Source organism: Mercenaria mercenaria, chromosome 3 (assembly GCF_021730395.1).
Source record: "Mercenaria mercenaria strain notata chromosome 3, MADL_Memer_1, whole genome shotgun sequence".
NCBI classification, from domain to species: Eukaryota; Metazoa; Mollusca; class Bivalvia; order Venerida; family Veneridae; genus Mercenaria; species Mercenaria mercenaria.
In genome coordinates this window covers 103,145,499-103,168,772 of record NC_069363.1, presented here as the reverse complement: position 1 = coordinate 103,168,772, position 23,274 = coordinate 103,145,499, and the positions used below count along the sequence as shown (strand labels likewise).

Here is a 23,274-nt window from a genome sequence, read left to right as displayed (position 1 = left end):
TGCCCATATTTTATTAACTGATAAAATTATTGGAACATATTTATTATTAGCTCACCTGAGCCAAAGGCTTATGGTGAGCTTTTGTGACTGGTCAGTGTCCGTTGTCTGTCGTGTGTTGTGTGTCCGTCAACATTTTCTAAAAAAATCTTGTTCTTGAAAACCACTGGGCAGAATTACACCAAACTTCACAGGAATGATCCTTGTGTGGCCCCCTTTCAAAATTGTTCAAAGAATTGAATTCCATGCAGAACTCTGGTTGCCATGGCAACCGAAAGGAAAAACTTAAAAAATCGTCTTGTCCAAAACCACAGGGCCTAGGGCTTTGATATCTGGTTTGTAGCATCATCTAATGGTCCTCTACCAAAATTGATCAAATTATCCCACTAGGGTCAAATTTGGCCCTGCCCTGAGGTCACATGGTTTATATAGACTTATATAGGGAAAACTTTGAAAATCTTCTCACGGCCTAGGGCTTTGATATTTGGTATGTAGCATCATCTAGTGGTCCTCTACCAAGATTGTTCAAATGATCCCCCTAGGTCAAATATGGCCCCATCCCGGGGGCCCCAAGTTTTACATAGACTTATTTACAGATACCAGAATTGTTCAAATTGTACCCCTGGGGTGAAAAGAGGCCCTGCCCTAGGGGTCCCAAGTTTTATATAGACTTATATAGGAAATAACTTTAAAAATGTTCTTGTCTGAAACCACACGACCTAGGCCTTTGATATTTAGTATGGTGTGTTGCCTAGTAGTCCTCTACTAAAATTGTTCAAATTATGCCCCTTGGGTTAAAATAGGCCATGCCCCGGGGCCACTTAATTATTATATGAGCGTTATATAGAAAAAAATACTTAAAAAATGATCTGATCCTATTTCCAAGACTGTTTAATTATAATTTCCTGATGACCCCAAGTAATATGATGTCACTTGACTGTGACCTTGACCTGCTGACCTACTGCCTTGTTTTTTAAGATACAGCCTTTAAATTTGGATGACATACACAGTTTTGCACACCGATCATAAAACTGAATTTCATTGACCATGAATGTGACTTACTGACTTTCTTAACATTTTAGCATCAGTTTGACATTTGAAACATGTAGCACATATTACTCAGGTGAGCGATCCAGGGTCATCATGACACTCTTGTTTCGATTCTAACCAAGCAAATTTGCATTTTACAGCACTATATTTTAGCTCGATACGCCATTCGGCTGGCCATATGCTATTATAAAAATCTCTCCACGATTGGAAAGCGTTGCAATACGGAATATTAAGATATTCAGTAAATTTTAATTAAAGTATTAAGTAGTTACTTTATTAAGTTTATCTATGCAGTTTCTAAAAATAGTACACCTCACCTATGATGACACTGCAACATACACACCAGAACATTGCGGCATATAAACACATAAACACTTGAGTCTTAGAAGATTGGAGCATCTCTGGGGGAGACATATTGTTTTTGCCCTGTCCGTCCGTCCGTCCGTCCTTCCATCCGTCCGTCCGTCCATCACACTTCATTTCCGAGCAATAACTGGAGAAACATTTGACCTAGAACCTTCAAACTTCATAGGGTTGTAGGGCTGCTAGAGTAGACGACCCCTATTGTTTTTGGGGTCACTCCGTCAAAGGTCAAGGTCACAGGGGCCTGAACATTGAAAACCATTTCCGATCAATAACTAGAGAACCACTTGACCCAGAATGTTGAAACTTCATAGGATGATTGGTCATGAAGAGTAGATGACCCCTATTGTTTTTGGGGTCACTCCGTCAAAGGTCAAGGTCACAGGGGCCTGAACATTGAAAACCATTTCCGATCAATAACTAGAGAACCACTTGACCCAGAATGTTGAAACTTCATAGGATGATTGATCATGTAGAGTAGATGACCCCTATTGTTTTTGGGGTCACTCCGTTAAAGGTCAAGGTCACAGGGGCCTGAACATTAAAAACCATTTCCAATCAATAACTTGAATACTGCTCAACCCAGAATGTTGAAACTTCATAGGATGATTGTACATGCCAAGTAGATGACCCCTATCGATTTTGGGGTCATTCTGTTAAAGGTCAAGGTCACAGGGGCCTGAACATTGAAAAACATTTCCGGTCAGTAACTTGAGAACAACTTGACCCAGAATGTTGAAACTTAATAGGATGATTGGTCATGCAGAGTAGATGACCCCTGTCGATTTTGGGATCACTCTGTCAAAGGTCAAGGTCACAGGGGCCTGAACATGGAAAACCGTTTCCGATCAATAACTTGAGAACCTCTTGACCCAGAATGTTAAAACTTTATAGGATAATTGGACATGCAGAGTAAATGACCCCAATCAATTTTGGGATCACTCTATTAAAGGTCAAGGTCACAGGGGCCTGAAATGGAAAACAATTTCGGTCAGTAACTTGAGAACCACTCAACCCAGAATGTTGAAACTTCATAGGATGATTGTTCATGCAGAGAAGATGACCCCTATCGATTTTGGGGTCACTCTGTTAAAGGTCAAGGTCACAGGGGCCTGAACATTGATAACCATTTCCGATCAGTAACTTGAGAATCTCTTGATCCAGAATGTTGAAACTTCATAGGATAATTGAACATGCAGAGTAGATGACGCCTATTGATTTTTTAGTCAGTCTATTAAAGGTCAAGGTCACAGGGGCCTGGTCATGTGAAATCATTTCTGGAATATAACTTGAGAACCACTTGACCTAGAATGTTGAAACTTAATAGGATGATTGGACATGCAGAGTAGATGACCCCTATTTATTTTGGGGTCACTTGATCAAAGGTCAAGGTCACAAGAGCCTGAACAGTGACTTGAGAACCACTAGGCCAAGAGTGTTGAAACTTAGCGGGATGACTGGACATGCCAAGTAGATGATCCCTATTGCAGCCAACCATCAGTGTCTCTTTGACTTTCGCTCCTGACCCCTACTGACTTCTTGCCTATACCACTTTGCATTGGGGGAGACATGCGCTTTTTTGCAAAAGCATCTTCTAGTTTATATACTGTCAAAGTAGAATCTAGTTGACATCTGTGGTGCCTACAACGCAGAAATTGTAAACTACGTACATGACCAGATATAGATGCACTGATAGATGCACTGATGTTGAAGTTGAAACTTACCAGTACATGTGCATGTACTGTGTAGACTGGCTGATACATTTTCATATGGTAAAAATGAAAAACAAATAAATGCATCAGTTAGAAATTGTTTGTTTCAGAAATCTTGATGTACTTTTTAGCTCGACTTTTCGAAGAATAGGGGAGCTATCCTACTCGCCCCGGTGTTGGCGTTAGCGTTAGCGTGAGCGTCACACAAATGTTAAAGTTTGCGTACCACCCCAAATATTTTCAAAGTCCATTGAGATATTGCTTTCATATTTTGCATACTTGTTTACCATCATGACCCCAGTCTGTGAAAAGTAGGAGGCAACTCTGTCAAGCATTTTGACTGAATTATGGCCCCTTTTCGACTTAGAATAAATGTTTAAGTTTGCGTACCACCCCAAATATTTTCGAAGTCCATTGAGATATTGCTTTCATATTTTGCATACTTGTTTACCATCATGACCCCAGTCTGTAAAAAGGAGAAGGCAACTCTGTCTAGCATTTTGACTGAATTATGGCCCCTTTTCGAATATGTTTATTGTAATGTTAAAGTTTTACTCATTGCTTATATTATACTATCAAGCACTGAGAATAGTCGAGCGCGCTGTCCACTGACAGCTCTTGTTATTACTACTAGTTCTTCTAAGCACTGAAGAAGTCGAGTATATACTTGGCATACAACGGAAGCAGAGTAGAATCTCACAGACATGTTACAATCGTAGGGTGGAATGGAACAGCTGTATTTTATCGTAGATTCATGTTTAGGCGATTTCGCCATATGTTTATATAGCAATTACTTTGGATCGAGTTAGAATTAATTATAATTACCTGATGACCCCAAGTAATTAGGGGTCATTTGACTGTGACCTTGACCTACTGACCTACTTTCTTGTTTTTTAAGATACAGCCTTGAAATTTGGATGATTACAGTTTTGATCATAACAGCATAGAAATTTGGACCACGTCAGTAACTTTTGATAAAGATTTCAATACTCATCTTTAATGTTCTTAGCCCTGACCTGCTGACGTACTTTCTTGTTTTTGAAGCTACAGCAAAGAGATTTGTATAATTTTTTAACAGATTTCAGTATTTATTTTAGGACTTCTCAAGGAAATAACTAGCAACATTATATAAGCGATAGTGCTTTATTCCAGGTCAACACTTCAACATGCAAACAAGTTACATCAAAGGGTATTGAACAAAATTGTATATCAATCATATTGATAAGTGGCAGAAAAGGCCGCATGATATCAGGCCAACTGACTGACGAGCAAGCAAGCGCATGTTTTCATCAATAAAGTGACTAAAATAGCAACTGCAGACTGCGGACTTGTGAAACTAGGAATTACGCTACGTAGTAATGGGCAAAACCTAGTTCACACTGTAAACTGACGTATCCGTTAACCGACCTAGCGGTAACACACTTTAAATCGACACAGCTGTTAACACACTATAACCGACCTAGCGGTTAACACACTTTAACCGACCTAGCGGTTAACACACTTAAAACCGACCTAGCGGTAACCGACCTAGCAGTTAACACACTTTAACCGACCTAGCGGTTAACACAATTTAACTGACCTAGCGGTTAACACACTAAAGTGTTAACAGAGCTAGCTGTTAGTATCACTTTAACAACAGACAAGCAAACCATGGTTCGATATACTGTCAACCGACCTTAGCAGAATACATCATCAACAACATCAAACCACCGAAAGATTGTAACATATTAAATCTCACCTATATCCTACAAGAGCATGCGCCTGCCTGGTCGCCCAGTCATAGAATTTTCCGCCACAATAAATTTGAAAAATTTATTCCCCCAAAATTCTAATTGACTACTACAAACCTAATCAAAGTTGTCTTAGAAACTTGCAGCCTTTGACAACTTCTGTTTATTTCAAAATTAATGATGATGACTATAACATCTTTTATCTTGCCTTACCAGGTTCTTGCCTTCAGGGCAAGTCAGCTATGTTGCCCAATTACTTGATCCTGTACTAACTGTATTCCTACTGACACACATTTTTTTTTTATTATTATTATTAATGATACTTATGGATGTACTAACTGACATAATGACAAAATATAAATTGTCTAACGCACAAATTAGGCCCTGAATGATATTTCGTGCGCTCTATTTCTGATGTAAATTTTGTTATTGTTTCTTTTCCATACAGTTAAATTTTTCATACAAACATTAAAATTAAAGTAAAACAATGATTCAGTAATTTCTGTTAATTAGAGCCCTTTAATCACATCCATTTTATATATTTACCATTAATGGTGAAACAGTTTCTGTTTCAATTTTAAAACCATAATGTAGAATTCAAGGTCCGACCTGTCACTACAACAATTTTTTTTTGTTGTTGTTGTTGTTATTGTTTTCTTTTTGTTGTTGTTGTTTATAAATTATAGACTCGTAGCATAAAAGACAAATTGAAAATATCAAAAACAGACTGACTGTTTGTCATGCAAATTCCCAAGATTGCCACTCTTAAAACATTCACATAACAAACCTTACTCTTAGAATAATACTTTTGTTTAGTTACTAACATTTTTTATTATTGTACGCTAGACTATTTGTGATTGTCGACCTAAATATGTATGTATATTAAATGCTAAAATTGTTTTTAATTGCTTAAATAACTATAATCTGTTTTGGGATTTTATATGTTTGCAACATTGGACTAATGAATTTACGTTTTCCTCCATATCCCTTAAATTTACCTGGTTCAAAACATTATATATTATTTAAGCTGCGAGCAGGAGACCACAGGGACCAGTTCTTTGCCCAATCATCCCCACTGAATGTGAATCAGGCTTAAAAGTTTGCACATGGAACACACTGATTTTGCCTGTAATAGTACCATTGTCTTGCAATATAAAAGTTGATGATGGTACCATGTTAAATATAGAACTTGTAATACATAAGTTAGAAGTTGAGCATTTTCGCACTGTAATAAAAACTGAACAGACTTTTTTTTTTTTACAATATGCGGTTATGCAGAGTGTACTTCCTTAATAAAGCAAATTTGTTATTATTCAGTTATCCCGCCTATATAGTGTGTAGAAGTGCAGTTATACTAAAGCTAATTTGAACATGACAAAGCAAAAAGAAAGCTTTTTCCAAACTCGGCTGTGCAATATTTTCAGCTTCCTTCTGCTTTATCTACATGATCTATAGATATAGAAACTGGGGGGGGGGGGGGGGGGGGGGGGGGGGGGGGGGGGGGGGGGGGGGGGGGGGGGGGGGGGGGGGGGGGGGGGGGGGGGGGTGACTGAATGATTAAACAGTGTCATCCAACTTAGCAGACATAATATTATATGCTAGATGTAAAAATTATCTATAAAAGAAACATTATCTAGAACCAAGTGATCATGCTAAATATTTATTAATTAAGAGAATTAGCTGCTGACAAAATTACTGACTGTACGAAATTACAATCCCTTCCTCCTATGAAGACCGATTGAAACGACTGAAGTGTACATCCTATGAAGACCGATTGAAACGACTGAAGTGTACAAATACTGACCTCAAATAAAATTTATCTAAATATTCAATTTATAATAATAGCATACACAAAATTGAATTATTCAGCCATAAATTACATGGATTACTTTCAAGGAAAGTACTTATCTTCCAGATTATTGTAGTGGATAATCATGTCGGAATGCTATGCTCATTTACAACAAAATTGTGTAATTGATAATAATGTTGTTATATATGATATAGTTTTTGTAACTTTCACATATGAAATTGTATTTGTATAAGCAGCCAAATTCTCCCCACAATTCTCTATCACTGATTTTACTAAAGGCCTAGGACATGCTAGTCCCAGTAATTGTACTCAAGCCTTGAACATTGTTATATATATATATTTTTTTTTTTGACTGGTAAATATTCCTCTAGGCAGACAACATAAAATATCAGAATGTAAAATCGATCTACCCCAGGTCTCATTATTTAGACTAGTAAGGACATGCTGGATGTCTATTAAATTAAAGGGCCTAAATTAAAATGCAAGACAGTAAACAAATGGTAAATTAAAAACTTCAGTGATGACATTTACCTCAGATCGTTGTGCCTTAATTCTGACCATAGACAGAGTACTGTGATAGGCCGCATTAATATCAATGATCACAAGTGTCTTTTTCTTTATACAATGTACTGGTATCGGACCTGCACCCAAACAGTACCAGTATCCGAATTCTCGTAATTTCTCCTTTCATGTAACCCTTCATAAAGGGAGTACTATATGTTTTGGAAGGCTGTTTCACAAGCAAGCATCGAGCGAAATTACATAATTTAAAATCAAAATTATAAAAGATTTTCAGTCAAAACAATTTTAAAGCTGCTTAAAAAACCATTTATCGGAAACTGGTACTATAGATAAACCAATTAACGTTAATTAGACTGCCCTTTTGGAGCCCCAGTTTTTGGACGCATGCGCAGATAAGGTCGGTATTGTTTACATCCTTGCAAAGAGTAAAGACTAGGGTTTAACAATTTGTAGATTACTTTTGTAAACAATTTGTATTTAAAAATAAATATAATGAAAACCCTCATTTTTTATCGGAAACTGGTCTGAAACCAGTACAGTATTTCCATACAAACATTCTTTCAGACCCTACAATGAGTATAAAAATAACAATTACTTAAATGAAATTAAATCCATATATTTTCCTGGCAATTACCCTATTACAGATGTGTATTAAACAAAGTTTTTTAATATTTCGATCCTGGCATAAACATGAGTATATGAAACCACACGTGAGCGAGAGTTATCTTTCCTGTGTAGTAAACAACAACAATTGCGGAGTACAAACAACTTATAATCCATACAACATTTAATTTAGATAGACAATAGCTAAACCTGTCTGTCTAATGATATAATCCATACCTATCCCACATAAGAACAATAATCTATATTTTTGTAACAGGCATTTACCGACGAGACTTCGCGTGTTTATCTGACTAGCAAATTTTCGGATAGACATAATCGGACAGCACGACTAAAACGACAACTAAGCGCATTTCCTCGGACACATACATTTACATTCACATTCAAGAGAATACATTTTGTCACAGTAGTTGGTTACACGTACAATTATTCTAATGAATGACGTGCAGGTTGGGGAAGGTATTAAATTTAGCAAATTTAGCTATTTATAGCTAATATAGCTACATATGGCTAAAAAGTGAACAAAAGAACTGCACGTTTCCATTAATTGCTCTTAAACTGTAAATAGGTGCATATCAGTTACTTGCGTATTAACTGAAGTTGGCATTTGTAACATTTTACAGAAATAAAATAAAATATTTACCGATGCGTTTTTTCAGAAATAATTTCAGTTTATCCTTGCATCACACAAAGTAAATTATCTGATAAGTCACAAAACAAACATTATTTTTCACAATTTTGCTGATTTTCAGCTCTTCTTTCTTAAGCACTCTTAACACATCTATGAAAATATGTTCAGAAAGTTGTGATTTGTGAAAGATCTGTGATATCACACAACATGTTTTATTACTGGCATGTATAATGTGTAACCAATCCAAGGGAGGTGAAAAGAATTGAATGAAGATTTAAACTTGCACATTTTTCATGGAAATTCCATGCAATAATACAGTTACACATGATTTCCTCCTACCAGCTTACTGTCATATATAAACACTGCATGGTCATCACATTGTTGTTAGGCTAAGACAAGTTGGTTTTGTGTTCAGTGTTTGTGTCAACAATAACTAACTGACATTAATTGCAATTAAACAAAATTGTGCATACTTGTAGCATAAGCTAAACGATCAAAATTTTATGTAATATCAAAATACTTTGAAATAGATCTAGTAATGGGCAGAAAACGACCATTCATGGGATGTTAAACTTTCATTCAATTTACATTGGCCTTAAAGTCACCCTAGGTGTTTAATACAGGCTATTGTGGTTACTGGCACAACTGGGCTTAATTCTCCAATTAAACAAAGCAATTAACAATAACTGCAACGGTAAATATTGTACTTGATTGATCAATTCTGTGTAGAAAATTGTGTGGAATAGATGGACACAGTGATACGATGCTCGTGCTAAAAATATGAGCAAGGGTGAGAAAAATATACATTTCTTTTGTTCACTTTTTAGCCATATGTAGCTATATTAGCTATAAATAGCTAAATTTGCTAAATTTAATACCTTCCCCAACCTGACGTGTGTCACCAATGTAATTAATTTTATTACGAGAATACGACCACCGAGAAAATGGTTCCCGAGAAAAATACGAAACAACATTCATTATTTCTACTACATTACAAACTTTTACTTCAAATGTATGTTTACTACAGCTGTAATATTCTTAACAATGTTAATGCTAGATGCCATGCCATTTTCATAACCTCAATTGCGATTTCACGAGTGCAAAAAAACAAAAATTTCGAGGATGAAAATTACCTTTGAAATCCTGGTTTTCGCCGCCAATATCCATTTTTACGATAATTGACAGCATTTTGTACCAATGCCAGACCAAACTAAGCATTTTACTTGAAGCAAAATTACGAAGTTGACAGATATATTTTGAAACCATTTCATTTTCTGTTGGTTGTACACATGCCGACTATTGACTGACCAGTGGTCACGCGCTAATGATTACTGGATACGGAAAATGCGGAGTGTATCCAAATACCAAATTTAATTTGGTAACCTTGGATACACACCAAGCTTGATGCGCCAAAATAAATATTATTATTTAATATTAATAAAATAATAAGTCTTATCTTGAAAAATCCTTATCATGACCTTCTCACCTAGTTTTTTAGCTCATCTGATTTTTTGAAAAAAAATGATGAGTTATTGTCATCACTTGAGCGGTTGTCGGCGTCGGCGTCGGCGTCTGCGTCGGCGTTGCCTGGTTAAGTTTTATGTTTAGGTCAGCTTTTCTCCTAAACTATCAAAGCTATTGCTTTGAAACTTGGAATACTTGTTCACCATCATAAGCTGACCCTGTATAGCAAGAAACATAACTCCATCTTGCTTTTTGCAAGATTTATGGCCCCTTTTGTACTTAGAAAATATCAGATTTCTTGGTTAAGTTTTATGTTTAGGTCAATTTTTCTCCTAAACTATCAAAGCTATTGCTTTGAAACTTGGAATACTTGTTCACCATCATAAGCAGACCCTGTACATCAAGAAACATAACTCCATCTTGCTTTTTGCAAGAATTATTGCCCCTTTTGGACTTAGAAAATCAGTTTTCTTGGTTAAGTTTTATGTTTAGGTCAGCTTTAATCCTAAACTATCAAAGCTATTGCTTTAAAACTTGCAACACTTGGTCACCATCATAGGCTGACCCTGTTACAGCAAGAAACATAACTCCATCCTGCTTTTTGCAAGATTTATGGCCCCTTTTGGACTTAGAAAATATCAGATTTCTTGGTTAAGTTTTATGTTTAGGTAAACTTTTTCTCTTAAACTATCAAAGCTATTGCTTTGAAACTTGTAACACTTGTTCACCATCATAAGCTGACCCTGTATAGCAAGAAACATAACTCCATCCTGCTTTTTGCAATAATTATTGCCCCTTTTGGACTTAGAAAAATCATTTTCTTGGTTGAATATTATGTTTAAGTCAACTTTTCTCATAAACTATCAAAGCTATTGCTTTAAAACTTGCAACAGTTTTTCACCATCATACGTGGACACTGTACATCAAGAAACATAACTCTATCCTGCTTTTTGCAAGAATGATAGCCCTTTTTGACTTAGAAAATCATGGGTAGGACAATATTTCTATTATACAAAAAAATCAGATGAGCGTCAGCACCCGCAAGGCGGTGCTCTTGTTTTGTTTTTGAAACTTTAGCAAAGAAATTTGTTCAAGCAAGCAATTAAACTCAGGTGAGCGATATAGGGCCATCATGGCCCTCTTGTTAGATAATTGATGTAAATCTAAAAATTCTGCATTAAATATATTGAATTTGGCTTCACTTATATACTATGAATGTAAAGCTGCAGGCTCCACTATATAGCATCATAAAAACTGGAAAATGGACATTTTGCCTTTACTGTTATTGTGGCTTTAAACTCAGTGAAAAAGTGTCAACTTTACTCATACAATGAACTCTCTAAACAGAGCAGCCTCTGGACTGGAGTTAAAATTCAGTTTGGAGGGGTTTTGACTTAGAAGGGTTTTGTCAGTGGAACATTTATAGGTATATACTTACCAAGCAACCTGATTCATTTTGAATCCTGATCACATTCAGTTACTGTATTAAACAACAAATTAAAGTGTTTATTGACATAATATGAATATTTGCTACCAAATAGAGTTAATCCTGGTAATCATGAAAATTAGCAAATGCTGGAATTTTGATTTCCAATAGCATTGTTTAGATTCCGTTGGGTAAATGTGTTGATAAATTGTGGTCCTTTTTGTATTTTTTGAGATAAAAGAACCATTTGATTATGATCAGGGTCAGGGAGACTAAATTTTTCAATGTGAAATGGTTTACAGTTTGAAAAAACATAGTTTTTGTGCAATTTCCTCATTTTTTGTTACCTGCCGGTTACATTTTTCAGAAAAGGACAAGCTGGCTAAGATCAGGAAAACAATGATGATACGAAGGTTGAAAAGTCTGATAGCTGATCAACTTCCCAAGAAAGGTAACTTATTGTGACATACACAGCTGTTGTACATCACCTGTTTTAATCTAACCTGAACCAAGAAGAATGAGCTATTAGTATAAGTTGATAATGCAGCATCCAGCGACCATTGTCAGTAGTTTACATTAACATCTTTTCTTCTCAATCTACTTGTCAAAATTACATTAAACTTGAACTATAGCATGCTGACAAGGTATTCTTTCAAGTTTGTTAAAATGTTTCACTTGACGCCTTTTTAGTTCTGCTGTAACAGTAAAAAAATTTAAGACCTTTATCAGACTTATGTAACATTATTAAAGGTCTTCTCCCCAAATTTGTTCAAATGGGAGTGTTGTGCCTCTTTTAGGGGCCACCAGAGCTTAAGACAGAAATATATTTTAGCAGCTTCTCTTGAACTGCTTGATGGATCTTCATCAAATTTGATCTGTAGCATAATTGTAAGGTACCGGTACTCTACAATATTTATTTAATGGGGGTTTCAGCCCCTTTAAGGTGACTGCTAGAGCTTATGATAGAAATACCTTTAAATAACTTCTTGGTGTGTCATGCAAGATCAGTCAAGGTCAGGTCAGCGATTTAGGGTGATGATGGCCCTCTTATTAGTCCCCTACTTGTTGAAAACCAGTTTTGGGGACTATAGGAATGTGCTTTTCCATCCGTCATTCCATCATTCCCTCCTTCTGTCCGTCCACAATTTCGTGTCTGGTCCATAACTTTGTCATTCATACAGGGATTTTGATATTACTTGGTACAAATGTCCCCCATGATGAGACGATGTGCCATGCCCAAAACCTGGACCCCTAGCTCAAAGGTCAAGGTCAAAAGGGCTTTTTTCCTGTCTGGTCCATAACTCTCCCATCCATGAAAGGATTTTAATATCACTTGGCACAAGTGTACCTCATAATAAGGTGATGTGTCATGCACAACTTTCAAAACCCTAGCTCAAAGGTCAAGGTCACAATTAGCAGTCAAATGTTAACATGACATGAACAGGGTCTGTTTCATGTCCGGTTCAAAACTCTCATTCATTAAGGGATTTTAATATCACTGGGCACAAATGTTCCCCATCCATGAAAAGAAGGCGTTGTCATGCGCAAATCCTGGACCCCTTGCTCAAAGGTCAAGGTCACAATTGGGGGTCAAAGGTCAACAGGGCTTTTTTCCAGTCCGGTCCATAACTCTGCCATCCATGAAGGGATTTTGAAAATATTTGGCACAAATGTTCCCCATCCATGATAAGAAGATGTGTCATGCGCAAAACCCGGACCCCTAACTCAAAGGTCAAGGCCACAATCGGAGGTCAAAGGTCAATAGGTTTTTTTTTTCTGTCCGGTCCAGAACTCTGTCATCCCCAAAGTGATTACTATATTACTCGGCATAAATGTTCCCATTGATGAGACGATCTGCATGCACAACACACTGAACTCTAGCTTAAAGGTCAAGGTCATACTTTGAGATCAAAGGTCAATAGGATTTTTTTCCTGTCTATAACTTTGTCATGCAAAACAGGATTTAAATATCAGTTGGCACAAATATTCCCCTGGATGAGACAACATATCATGCGCAAAACCCGGGCCCTAGGTCTAAGGTCAAGGTCACACTTAGAGATCAAAGGTCAAATTCAAGAATGACTTTGTCTGGAGCATTTCTTCTTTATGCATGGAGGGATTTTAATGTAACTTGGCACAAATGTTCACCACCATGTGATGGATTGTCATGCGCAAGAATCAGGTCCCTAGGTCTAAGGTCAAGGTCATACTTAGAGGTCAAAGGTCAAATTCAAGAATGACTTTGTCCAGAGCATTTCTTCTTCATGCATGAAAGGATTTTGATGTAACTTGGCACAAATGTGAACCACCATGAGGCACCCTTGTTCTTAGAATGACGTCCTTAGTTGTTACTATAAATAGATTATATCGAGGGGTGAATGCGACACAGTGCTAAGTGACATTTTTTGAAAAAATCACTTTTTTTCATATATCAAGTGTTTATGACCTTGCCCATGTCCTGTAAAAATATCAAGATTATAGCAAGTCATTAAATGAATTTATAACAAAATGGTCAAAAAGTGCTAAGTGAAAATGACATACCATTTGAATGCGACACAGTGCTAAGTGCCTTACGTCACTTGGTGCTTTTTCGCACTGAATTATATCAAGTTTGCATTCAGTATATGTACCAAGTGACAAATATTTTTCAATAATTGTGCCATTTAGTTGGTTTCTTTTTAAGTATGATATCATTATCAGTATCTGGTATAAAGGATTATTATTTTTTTTGACAAACAGTTGATTTTTATTCTTCTTTTTTTTCACTTGGTACTTTTCACAGTAAACATGTGGCTGTAAACCAAGTAATGTTTACTGTGAAAAAGTGCTAAGTGACAGAATGCATTTAAAGTTCTTCAGATGAAATTGTCTGATTTTTTTTTTTAATTTCAAACATTTGTCTCAAGATTTTTTATCTAAATGAGGACAGGGAAAAGTATATATTAGTGAAATATAATTATTTGAACTCAAAAAGTATTTCTATATGTACAACTGCACTAGTTCTGATTAACGTGTTGTAAATCTTGCCTCTTGGGTCAGGTGTACAAATGAAACACCCCCTGATCCAAGCAGTATACTTGGTTGCAACAGCTTAGGGAGAATCTGATCCCACGATGCCTGTCAAATACAATGACCTTATTCTTATTTCAGCAGCATGTCATGTGTTTTATGTGCTGCTACCACACAAAACAAAAAATACTTAACTACATTGTAATATATGAATACTAAGAATAATCGTGTAATTTAGTACACAACTAATATGCGGAAACTGACAAATCATCATATTTTATTTTCCTTTTGTAAATTAATTATTTATATTATATACAAATGAGTTCTGCAATAAACCCTACAAAAGTACCATTTATTCATAAAATACGGGTGTATTTCGTTTATGATAATTTCCCGCACAGTTATCGTTTTGAGTGAACGTATTTTATTTTACTTTCATATGTTAATTATTTATGATATATATGATTGAATTATATCAAAAAGCCTTCAAAAATACCTCTATTTAAAAAGATACAGGTGTATTCCAGTTATGGAAAGTGTATGTTTTTAGATGGATTCCGGTTTAATGTGTGACTGATCGGCAAGTTATGACTGTTTGTACAGTTGTACAGTTCTTGTTTAATTTGAATCACAGTATACAATTGTACTGTAGCATTTTAGATTACAAACAGTACAGTATAATACAGCTTCTACATCAGTAGTGTTCAGTGACATTTAACACAGTCATTACAGTTACTGCTATAATGATAAAACTGAAATGACTGCATGACCATGGCTTTCAGCAAATTATTAGGAACACATGTATCTTATCTTATTGTTGGTTAACTGCCTTGTATAATTATAGTGATATCTGGAGAATTTCATAGAACATGTAATGAAATCTTTGGAATCAAAGTTTAATGATTTTGAAAAGGTTCAGTGTCACCTAAAGTGACTGTTGATTAATGCCAGCATGCCACAGAGAATATGATTGACAATTCCACACTGAAAATAAAGCTATATCTCTGGAAACTGTTTCATATTTGTAACCAAATAAAAACTCAAAATCATTAATATATCTTGAAGAAACATCTAAACCTAATATTAAAGTGGAATCTATGTTATACAATGACAGTCTGATTTGTAGTGTATGTTATTAGTATGCATGACCTGCACTGCAAAGAAATGGCAATGTGGCGTAGATTGACATTAACTCCTTATGTGTAAGTCACACTACACCGTATAGCGTTAACGGACGCTAAATGTATATAAAAACTGTGACAGAAAGTTGTCCGGTGACGAAAGGCATTCCCCACTGCTGCTCGATGCTCTCACGATCGGTGTACTGGGCGCATAAAACACACAATGACCGCAAGATTTACCCATATATACAGGACAAACAACGTTCAATTAACGGATATCACCGTACTAGTAACAGACTTGTACCGTGTAAAACAAAAGCGCAACGCATGAGAAACTGACAAAACGTTCTTGTCAGTTATCAACTGTTGAACATACGTTACATCCGTTGCATAATCCGGTAGTGGTCCGGCTGTGAATCAGGTCCACCGGACAAGAACGAATGCGAACCTGACAAGAACGGATGCGAACCAGTTAAGTTCAGAATAGGGAACGCATGAGTAACGAACAAAACGCATATCAGCACATTGCTACAATACATCTAACAGACAACTTTGTCCGGTGGTGTACGTTCTAAATTTTGAACATGCTCAAAACCTTCCACTGGATAGAACGAATTTGGCAGAACAAGGAGTGCAGGTGCCGCATGAGAAACGGAAAAGAAACGCATGCGAATGGACACAAATGGATTGAAAATTTTGTTATATGTTAAACGTCCGTTAATGCTATACGGTGTAGTGTAACTGAGACTTAAACTCTTATAATAGATTATTTAGTCAGGTTAAGTTATTTATTTATACTGTTTTGAGATGCTAGGTCTTGAAACAAGCTTTCCAACTTATATGTATATTTCTCAATAATTGAAGTATTGAAGCTTCATTGGACAAAAAATAAATTGAAACACTGTTTTCTGTACTCAACATTAATCTATTAGTACAGAATAGGAAAATGCATGATGATTTAAACATTATTTATTGTAAACAGTTTTTTTATAGGAAAAAAACATTTTGCTATTGAAAAAGAACTGTTTTACTGAATCAAAGCATTATACTGAACAATACCAGCTGTCTAGAAATATTTAATTCTAGTGATACAGTAATTAAGAAATAATTTACACCAAAGCAGTGTTTTAACATTATTTATGCATGATAGGTGATTATACATCAGGTGTAATAATTTCACGAGGACGCAGCTCGAGTGAAATTATTTCGAACGATTATTACTGCCAGATTGTATAAATAATTTTGCTATATAGAAAATTTCCTTTCTAATGTCTTTGTTGTAAAATTTAGATCAATATTATGGAACTGTTTCCTCGTGTATGCATGGCGTGTCATCACGCTCCTTTGTTTATACACACCAGACTGGAAATGGTAATACGTCTTGCGGAAGAGTTCAATTTGGGCGAAAATGATGGCAAATTATTCTGTAAAGCAAATATACCAGATTAGTATGTGCGTAAATTAATCTAGACAGTTTTGCAGTGTTACATTTCGTTTTAAAAATGCTATCTAAGGTAAAATATCGAATCAAATTTGAAAGCACCACATGGTGCTAAATATCATGTTGACATGATGTTAACATAATAACGTTGTGATGAATAATGCATTGCTAGTCATATTAGAATGCATGAATTTTTAACTCTGAGGAAAATATCATGTCATAATTCTCTTAAAACTGATACACTAATGCAAAAACTTTGGATGACCTATACATTGTAAGGGCTTACTTATAATGTCACTTAGACTCTTTTCAAAGTCACAAAGTTTTAGAATAGTACACAAAAATGACTGCGAAAAAGTTTTAAGTGACATGGTTTTAGTAAGGTTCATTTTATTCAATGATTTCAAACACTACAAAAAACTGGGTACAAAAAGATAAATTTTATGTCCCTTTAATAATAAAATATAAAATCACTTAGAATTTTGTCGCGCTTAACTTTTTTGCAAATTTGTATCTATTTGGAGTGCGAAAAAGTTCTAAGTGACATTTTGATTAAAATTTCTTTTCTGTCAGACATTTCTTTAAAAATTCCACTAGATTTAAAAAAATAAAGTTGATTTTAATCAGATTTAAAAATATTACAACAGCTGTCAGAATAAAAAAGCAACAGGAATGTTTTTTCCTTCTCCTGTAAAATTTCATGAAATGCACTTAGCACTTTGTCGCATTCACCCCTCGATATTGTTATTTTTTTATTACTGGCCAAAGGGGAAAATTGAGACCACTTTTGTGGTACAACATACATGTTACATGTTTTAGGTGTAATTTGACCTATCTCTACCTGGTAAAAACTTTCTTATGGACTTACATTATAAAGATTTTTTTTAATTTTTTTTTTGAAGGGTTAATTTAATTAATTTCCCTTTGTTCTTACTATAAATAACTTACATGATAACTTTTTTATAATCGGCCAAAAACGTTCCATATGAAAACAGTTGTAGCCGTTAATACATATAGATTTTAACATTTTGCTAATCATAAGAATAGAGCTGAATGTTTTTTTATGGGATTTTAAGTTCCACGAACACAAGTTTAGGTCATATGGCAACTTTTCAGCTTTGAATGGTGGAAGACCCTATGTCAGCCTCTTGGCAATATCTTAGACATAAGGGGGCATCTAGATACAACCACTGACCTGTAAGCTAGCTGTAGTGCATTTTCTCATGGAATAATTCTGTAACTAGAGCAGGTTTTAGACCCACAGTAGCGAGAGCAAGTCATTCCAAGTCAATGGCCTTAGCAACACAGCATTGAATGTCTGTTAGAGCAGAATATGACAATATGGCATATGATAGCTGCATATACTAACCATATGATAGCTGCATATACTTACCATATGATAGCTAGCTGTATATACTAACCATATGATAGCTGTATATACTAACCATATGATAGCTGTATATACTAACCATATGATAGCTAGCTGCTAGCTGTATATACTAACCATATGATAGCTGTATATACTAACCATATGATAGCTGTATATACTAACCATATGATAGCTAGCTGTATATACTAACCATATGATAGCTGTATATACTAACCATATGATAGCTGTATATACTAACCATATGATAGCTAGCTGTATATACTAACCATATGATAGCTGTATATACTAACCATATGATAGCTAGCTGTATATACTAACCATATGATAGCTGTATATACTAACCATATGATAGCTGCATATACTAACCATATGGTAGCTGCATATACTTACCATATGATAGCTGCATATACTAACCATATGATAGCTGTATATACTTACCATATGATAGCTGTATATACTAACCATATGATAGCTAGCTGTATATACTAACCATATGATAGCTGTATATACTAACCATATGATAGCTGTATATACTAACAATATGATAGCTGCATATACTAACCATATGATAGCTGCATATACTAACCATATGATAGCTGCATATACTAACCATATGATAGCTGCATATACTTACCATATGATAGCTAGCTGTATATACTAACCATATGATAGCTGTATATACTAACCATATGATAGCTGTATATACTAACCATATGATAGCTGCATATACTAACCATATGATAGCTGCATATACTAACCATATGATAGCTGCATATACTAACAATATGATAGCTGCATATACTAACCATATGATAGCTGCATATACTAACCATATGATAGCTGCATATACTAACCATATGATAGCTGCATATACTAACCATATGATAGCTGCATATACTAACCATATGATAGCTGCATATACTAACCATATGATAGCTGCATATACTAACCATATGATAGCTGCATATACTAACCATATGATAGCTGCATATACTAACCATCATGATATCTGCATATACTAACCATATGATAGCTGTATAATATAACTGAAATAACCATATGAAGCTGCATATACTAACATAGTATATTAAGCTGTATCTACATACATCAATACTATGAAGCTGCATATACTAACCATATGAAGCTGCATATACTAACCATATGATAGCTGCATATACTAACCATATGATAGCTGCATATTACTTACCATACTAATAGCAGCTGTATATACTAACCATATGATAGGCTATTCTGGTATATACTAACCATATGATAGATGCATATACTAACCATATGACAGCTGCATATACTAACCATATGACAGCTGCATATACTAACCATATGACAGCTGCATATACTAACCATATGATAGCTGCATATACTAACCATATGATAGCTGCATATACTAACCATATATTGATAGTATATAAAAAAAAAGACTGCATATACTAACCATATGATAGCTGCATATACTAACCATATGATAGCTGTATATACTAACCATATGATAGCTGCATATACTAACCATATAGATAGCATGTATATACTAACCATATGATAGCTGCTATATACTAACCATATGATAGCTGCATATACTAACCATATGAATAGCACTGCATATACTAACCATGATGATGATCTACATATATTTACTAACCATATGATAGATGCATATACTAACCATATGATAGATGCATATACTAACAATATGATAGATGCATATACTAACAATATGATAGCTGCATATACTAACAATATGATAGCTGCATATACTAACCATATGATAGCTGCATATACTAACCATATGATAGCTGCATATACTAACCATATGATAGCTGCATATACTAACCATATGATAGCTGCATATACTAACCATATGAAAATTATGTCAGTTTCATAGGCTTATCATTTCATTTGAGAGTCTTGTGTGGCCTTATTTTCTATGTAAGTCATAGAGCTTGTATACTGTAAATGGATATATTAGTAGGTAAAAAAGATTGCAGATTGCCAATTCTAGACAAGATTTTTCTTGTGAATGTGAATAATTATGATGGTAGATATTTTCCAGAATTTTTATGCCCCCTTGGACATATTTAGTGATTGAACTGTCCCTTTGTCTGTTTGTGCATACTGAGATTTCACCATTTCGCCTACTGCCAACATTAATTACGCAATTAAATCAATAATCACACTCAACAAATCATTGTAGAAAGATGGGCAAACTTAAATGTACCTATAAACATGTAAATGACTGAACCTCATATGACCTTCACCTTTAATTAGCTCACCTGAACGAAAGGTTAAAGGTGAGCTGTAAGTATAAGGTGGATGGTCTGGCATACGTCGTCCATTGTCCGACGTCCACATTTTGACTTAAACAGCTTCTGCTTTGAAACTACTGGTCAGAATAACACCATATTTGATCTGTAGCATCCTGGTGAGGTCCTCTATTCAGTTTATTCAAATGGGGGCACTTGGCCCCTTTTAGGGGCCGCTAGAGCTAAAAATAGAAAAAAACCTTTAAACAACTTCTTCTCATGAACCGTTGGATGGATCTTCATCAAACTCAGTCTGTAGCATCATTATAAGGTCCTCTCCCAAATTTGTTCAAATCTAGGCATTTGGCACCTTTTACATGCCGCTAGAGCTAGAAATAGAAAAACATTTAAACAACTTCTTTTCATGAACTGCTTGATGGATCTTCATCAAACTTGTCTGTAGCATTATTATTAGGTCCTCTTTTAATTTTGATCAAATGGGGGCATTTTTCCCCTTTTAGGGGCTGCTAGAGCTAAAAGTAGAAAAAAAAAATTTAAACGACTTCTTCTAATGAATCGCCTGATGGATCGTCATCGAACTTGGTCTGTAGCATCATTATAAGATATCTCACAAGTTTGTTCAAATAGAGGCACTTGGCCCCTTTAAGGGGCTGCTAGAGTGTAAAATAGAAATACTTACAAAAGTCTTTTTTAGCTGAAAATTTTTAAAACATTTTAAATTCATTTTTAAATTTAATACTTTGACACAAGCAAGATCTAATTAGGTCAGTCCGCCTCAGGTGAGCGACTTTGGCCCTATTTGGCCTCTTGTAAACTTTAAACTTTTTTTGGGGTCTCACAGCCCACAATAATGGCCCAGAAATAGAAATATGTTTAAACAGCTTCTTATCATGAACCGCTTGATTGATCTTCATCAAACTTGATCTGTAGCATTATGGTCGTCTCCAAAGTTTGTTCAAATGGGGGCACTTGGCCCCTGTTAGGAGCCGCTTGAGCTTAAAAGAAATACCTTTAAACAACTTCTTTTCATGAAACGTTTGATGGATTTTTATCAAACTTAGTCTGTAGCATCATTATAAAGGTCCTTCCACAAGTTTGTTCAAATGGGGGCACTTGGCCCCTTTTAGGTGCTGCTAGGGCTAAAAATAGAAATACCTTTAAACGACTTCTTCTCATGAACCACTTGACGGATCTTCATCAAACTTGGTCTGAAGCATCATTGTATGTTCTTCTCCCGAGTTTGTTCAAATGGGGACACTTGGCCCATTTTAGTGGCTGCTAGAACTAAGAATAGAAATACCTTTAAACGACTTCGTACCATGCACCGCTTAATGGATCTTCATTGAACTTGGTCTATGGTCCTATCCCAGTTTTGTTGAAATGGGGGCACTTGGCCCCTTGAAGGGGCAGCTAGAGATAAAAATTGAAAAACATTTTAAACAACTTCTTATCATGAACTGCTAGATGGATCTTGATCAAACTTGGTATGTAGCATCGTCATATGGTCTTCTCCCAAGTTTGTTCAAATGGGGGCACTTGGCCCCTTGTAGGGGCTACTAGAGTTTAAAATAGAAATACCTTTAAAAGTCTTTTTTAGCTGAAATTTAAAAAAAAAATTAAATTCTTTTTTAAATTTAGTACTTTGACACAAGCAAGATCTAGTTAGGTCAGTCCGCCTCAGGTGAGCGACTTTGGCCCCATTGGGCCTCTTGTAAACATCAAACTTTTTTTTTGGTCCCACAGCCCACATAATTATATGGCCCAATTTAGTTCATACTCAAACTAAACAAACTTTATGGGAAGATTTTGGCGGTGGAGTTGGGGGAGGATATATAGATGAATTTGTGAAATTTGCAAATGTTTCTAATTTTTTCCACTTTATACAAACTAAGTGATAAAACTATAAATTGACAGATGACAGTGTTGTGTTCTGCAAACTAAGTCAGTTACAAACCAGCATTTATCAGACTATACTGGACCAGCCTGGCATAGACTATGTTATACATGGAGATGATCCTTGTTCCTGTGATAGTGGAGAACCTCAGAGTCGATGCTGCAAACAGGTAACTGTACAATCTAAGTCATGTCTGGCATGGACTTTGTTTTACATGGAAACAATCCTTTGAGTTCTAAATAGGTAACTGTTGGAGAACTGAACAGTATTGGTAAATGTTTGAAATACAGTCGAGACTGTTTTAAGAGACCGACTTTGGGAAGCAGCGAAAAAGGTCACATATGACAGGGAGTCTCTTAAAACAGTCTCACTTAACATGATGACGCTGGTTTAAATATTTTTCCAATTAAAGTACATGAATATCGGATACTTATATATTGGCCTCTTTTAAGGTAGGAGTGGAAAATGATTAAATACTACTGCTTTAATTGCATATTGATAAAATATAAATTTCGAATAATTTGCATCATTCGTATGATGTTGATAAAACAAATTTAAGCTCATGATCTGGCAAGAAAATAAAGGGGAGCAGTAAAATATAAATGTTCCATTTGAACTATTTACACACTGAGGTTTATGATATTTATATTTTGTGTATTAATTGTTCATTGACATTTATTCGATTATTGACTGCATCTTTAATCTGTGTTTACTTTGTCGTTTCCTGTTAAATACCGCCATATTTTTGTTTCATCAGGAATAAAGTTAATTTATGCACCGACTCCGAATTCTTCAGCGACTTTATACGCTGGTT

General features: G+C 35.3%; 1 protein-coding gene across 3 annotated transcripts in view; it reads left to right on the top strand.

Moving 5' to 3' along the window:
* The window catches only part of LOC123523704 (DNA excision repair protein ERCC-6-like 2), a 53,628-nt gene that overhangs the window by 9,485 nt on the left and 20,869 nt on the right, over window positions 1-23,274 (top strand). For all 3 annotated transcript variants that reach the window (XM_053539551.1, XM_053539550.1, XM_053539552.1), the window contains exons 5-6: window positions 11,694-11,777; window positions 22,481-22,629. In XM_053539551.1, the coding sequence (XP_053395526.1) occupies window positions 11,694-11,777; window positions 22,481-22,629 (233 nt within the window). The remainder of the gene's footprint in view (window positions 1-11,693; window positions 11,778-22,480; window positions 22,630-23,274) is intronic.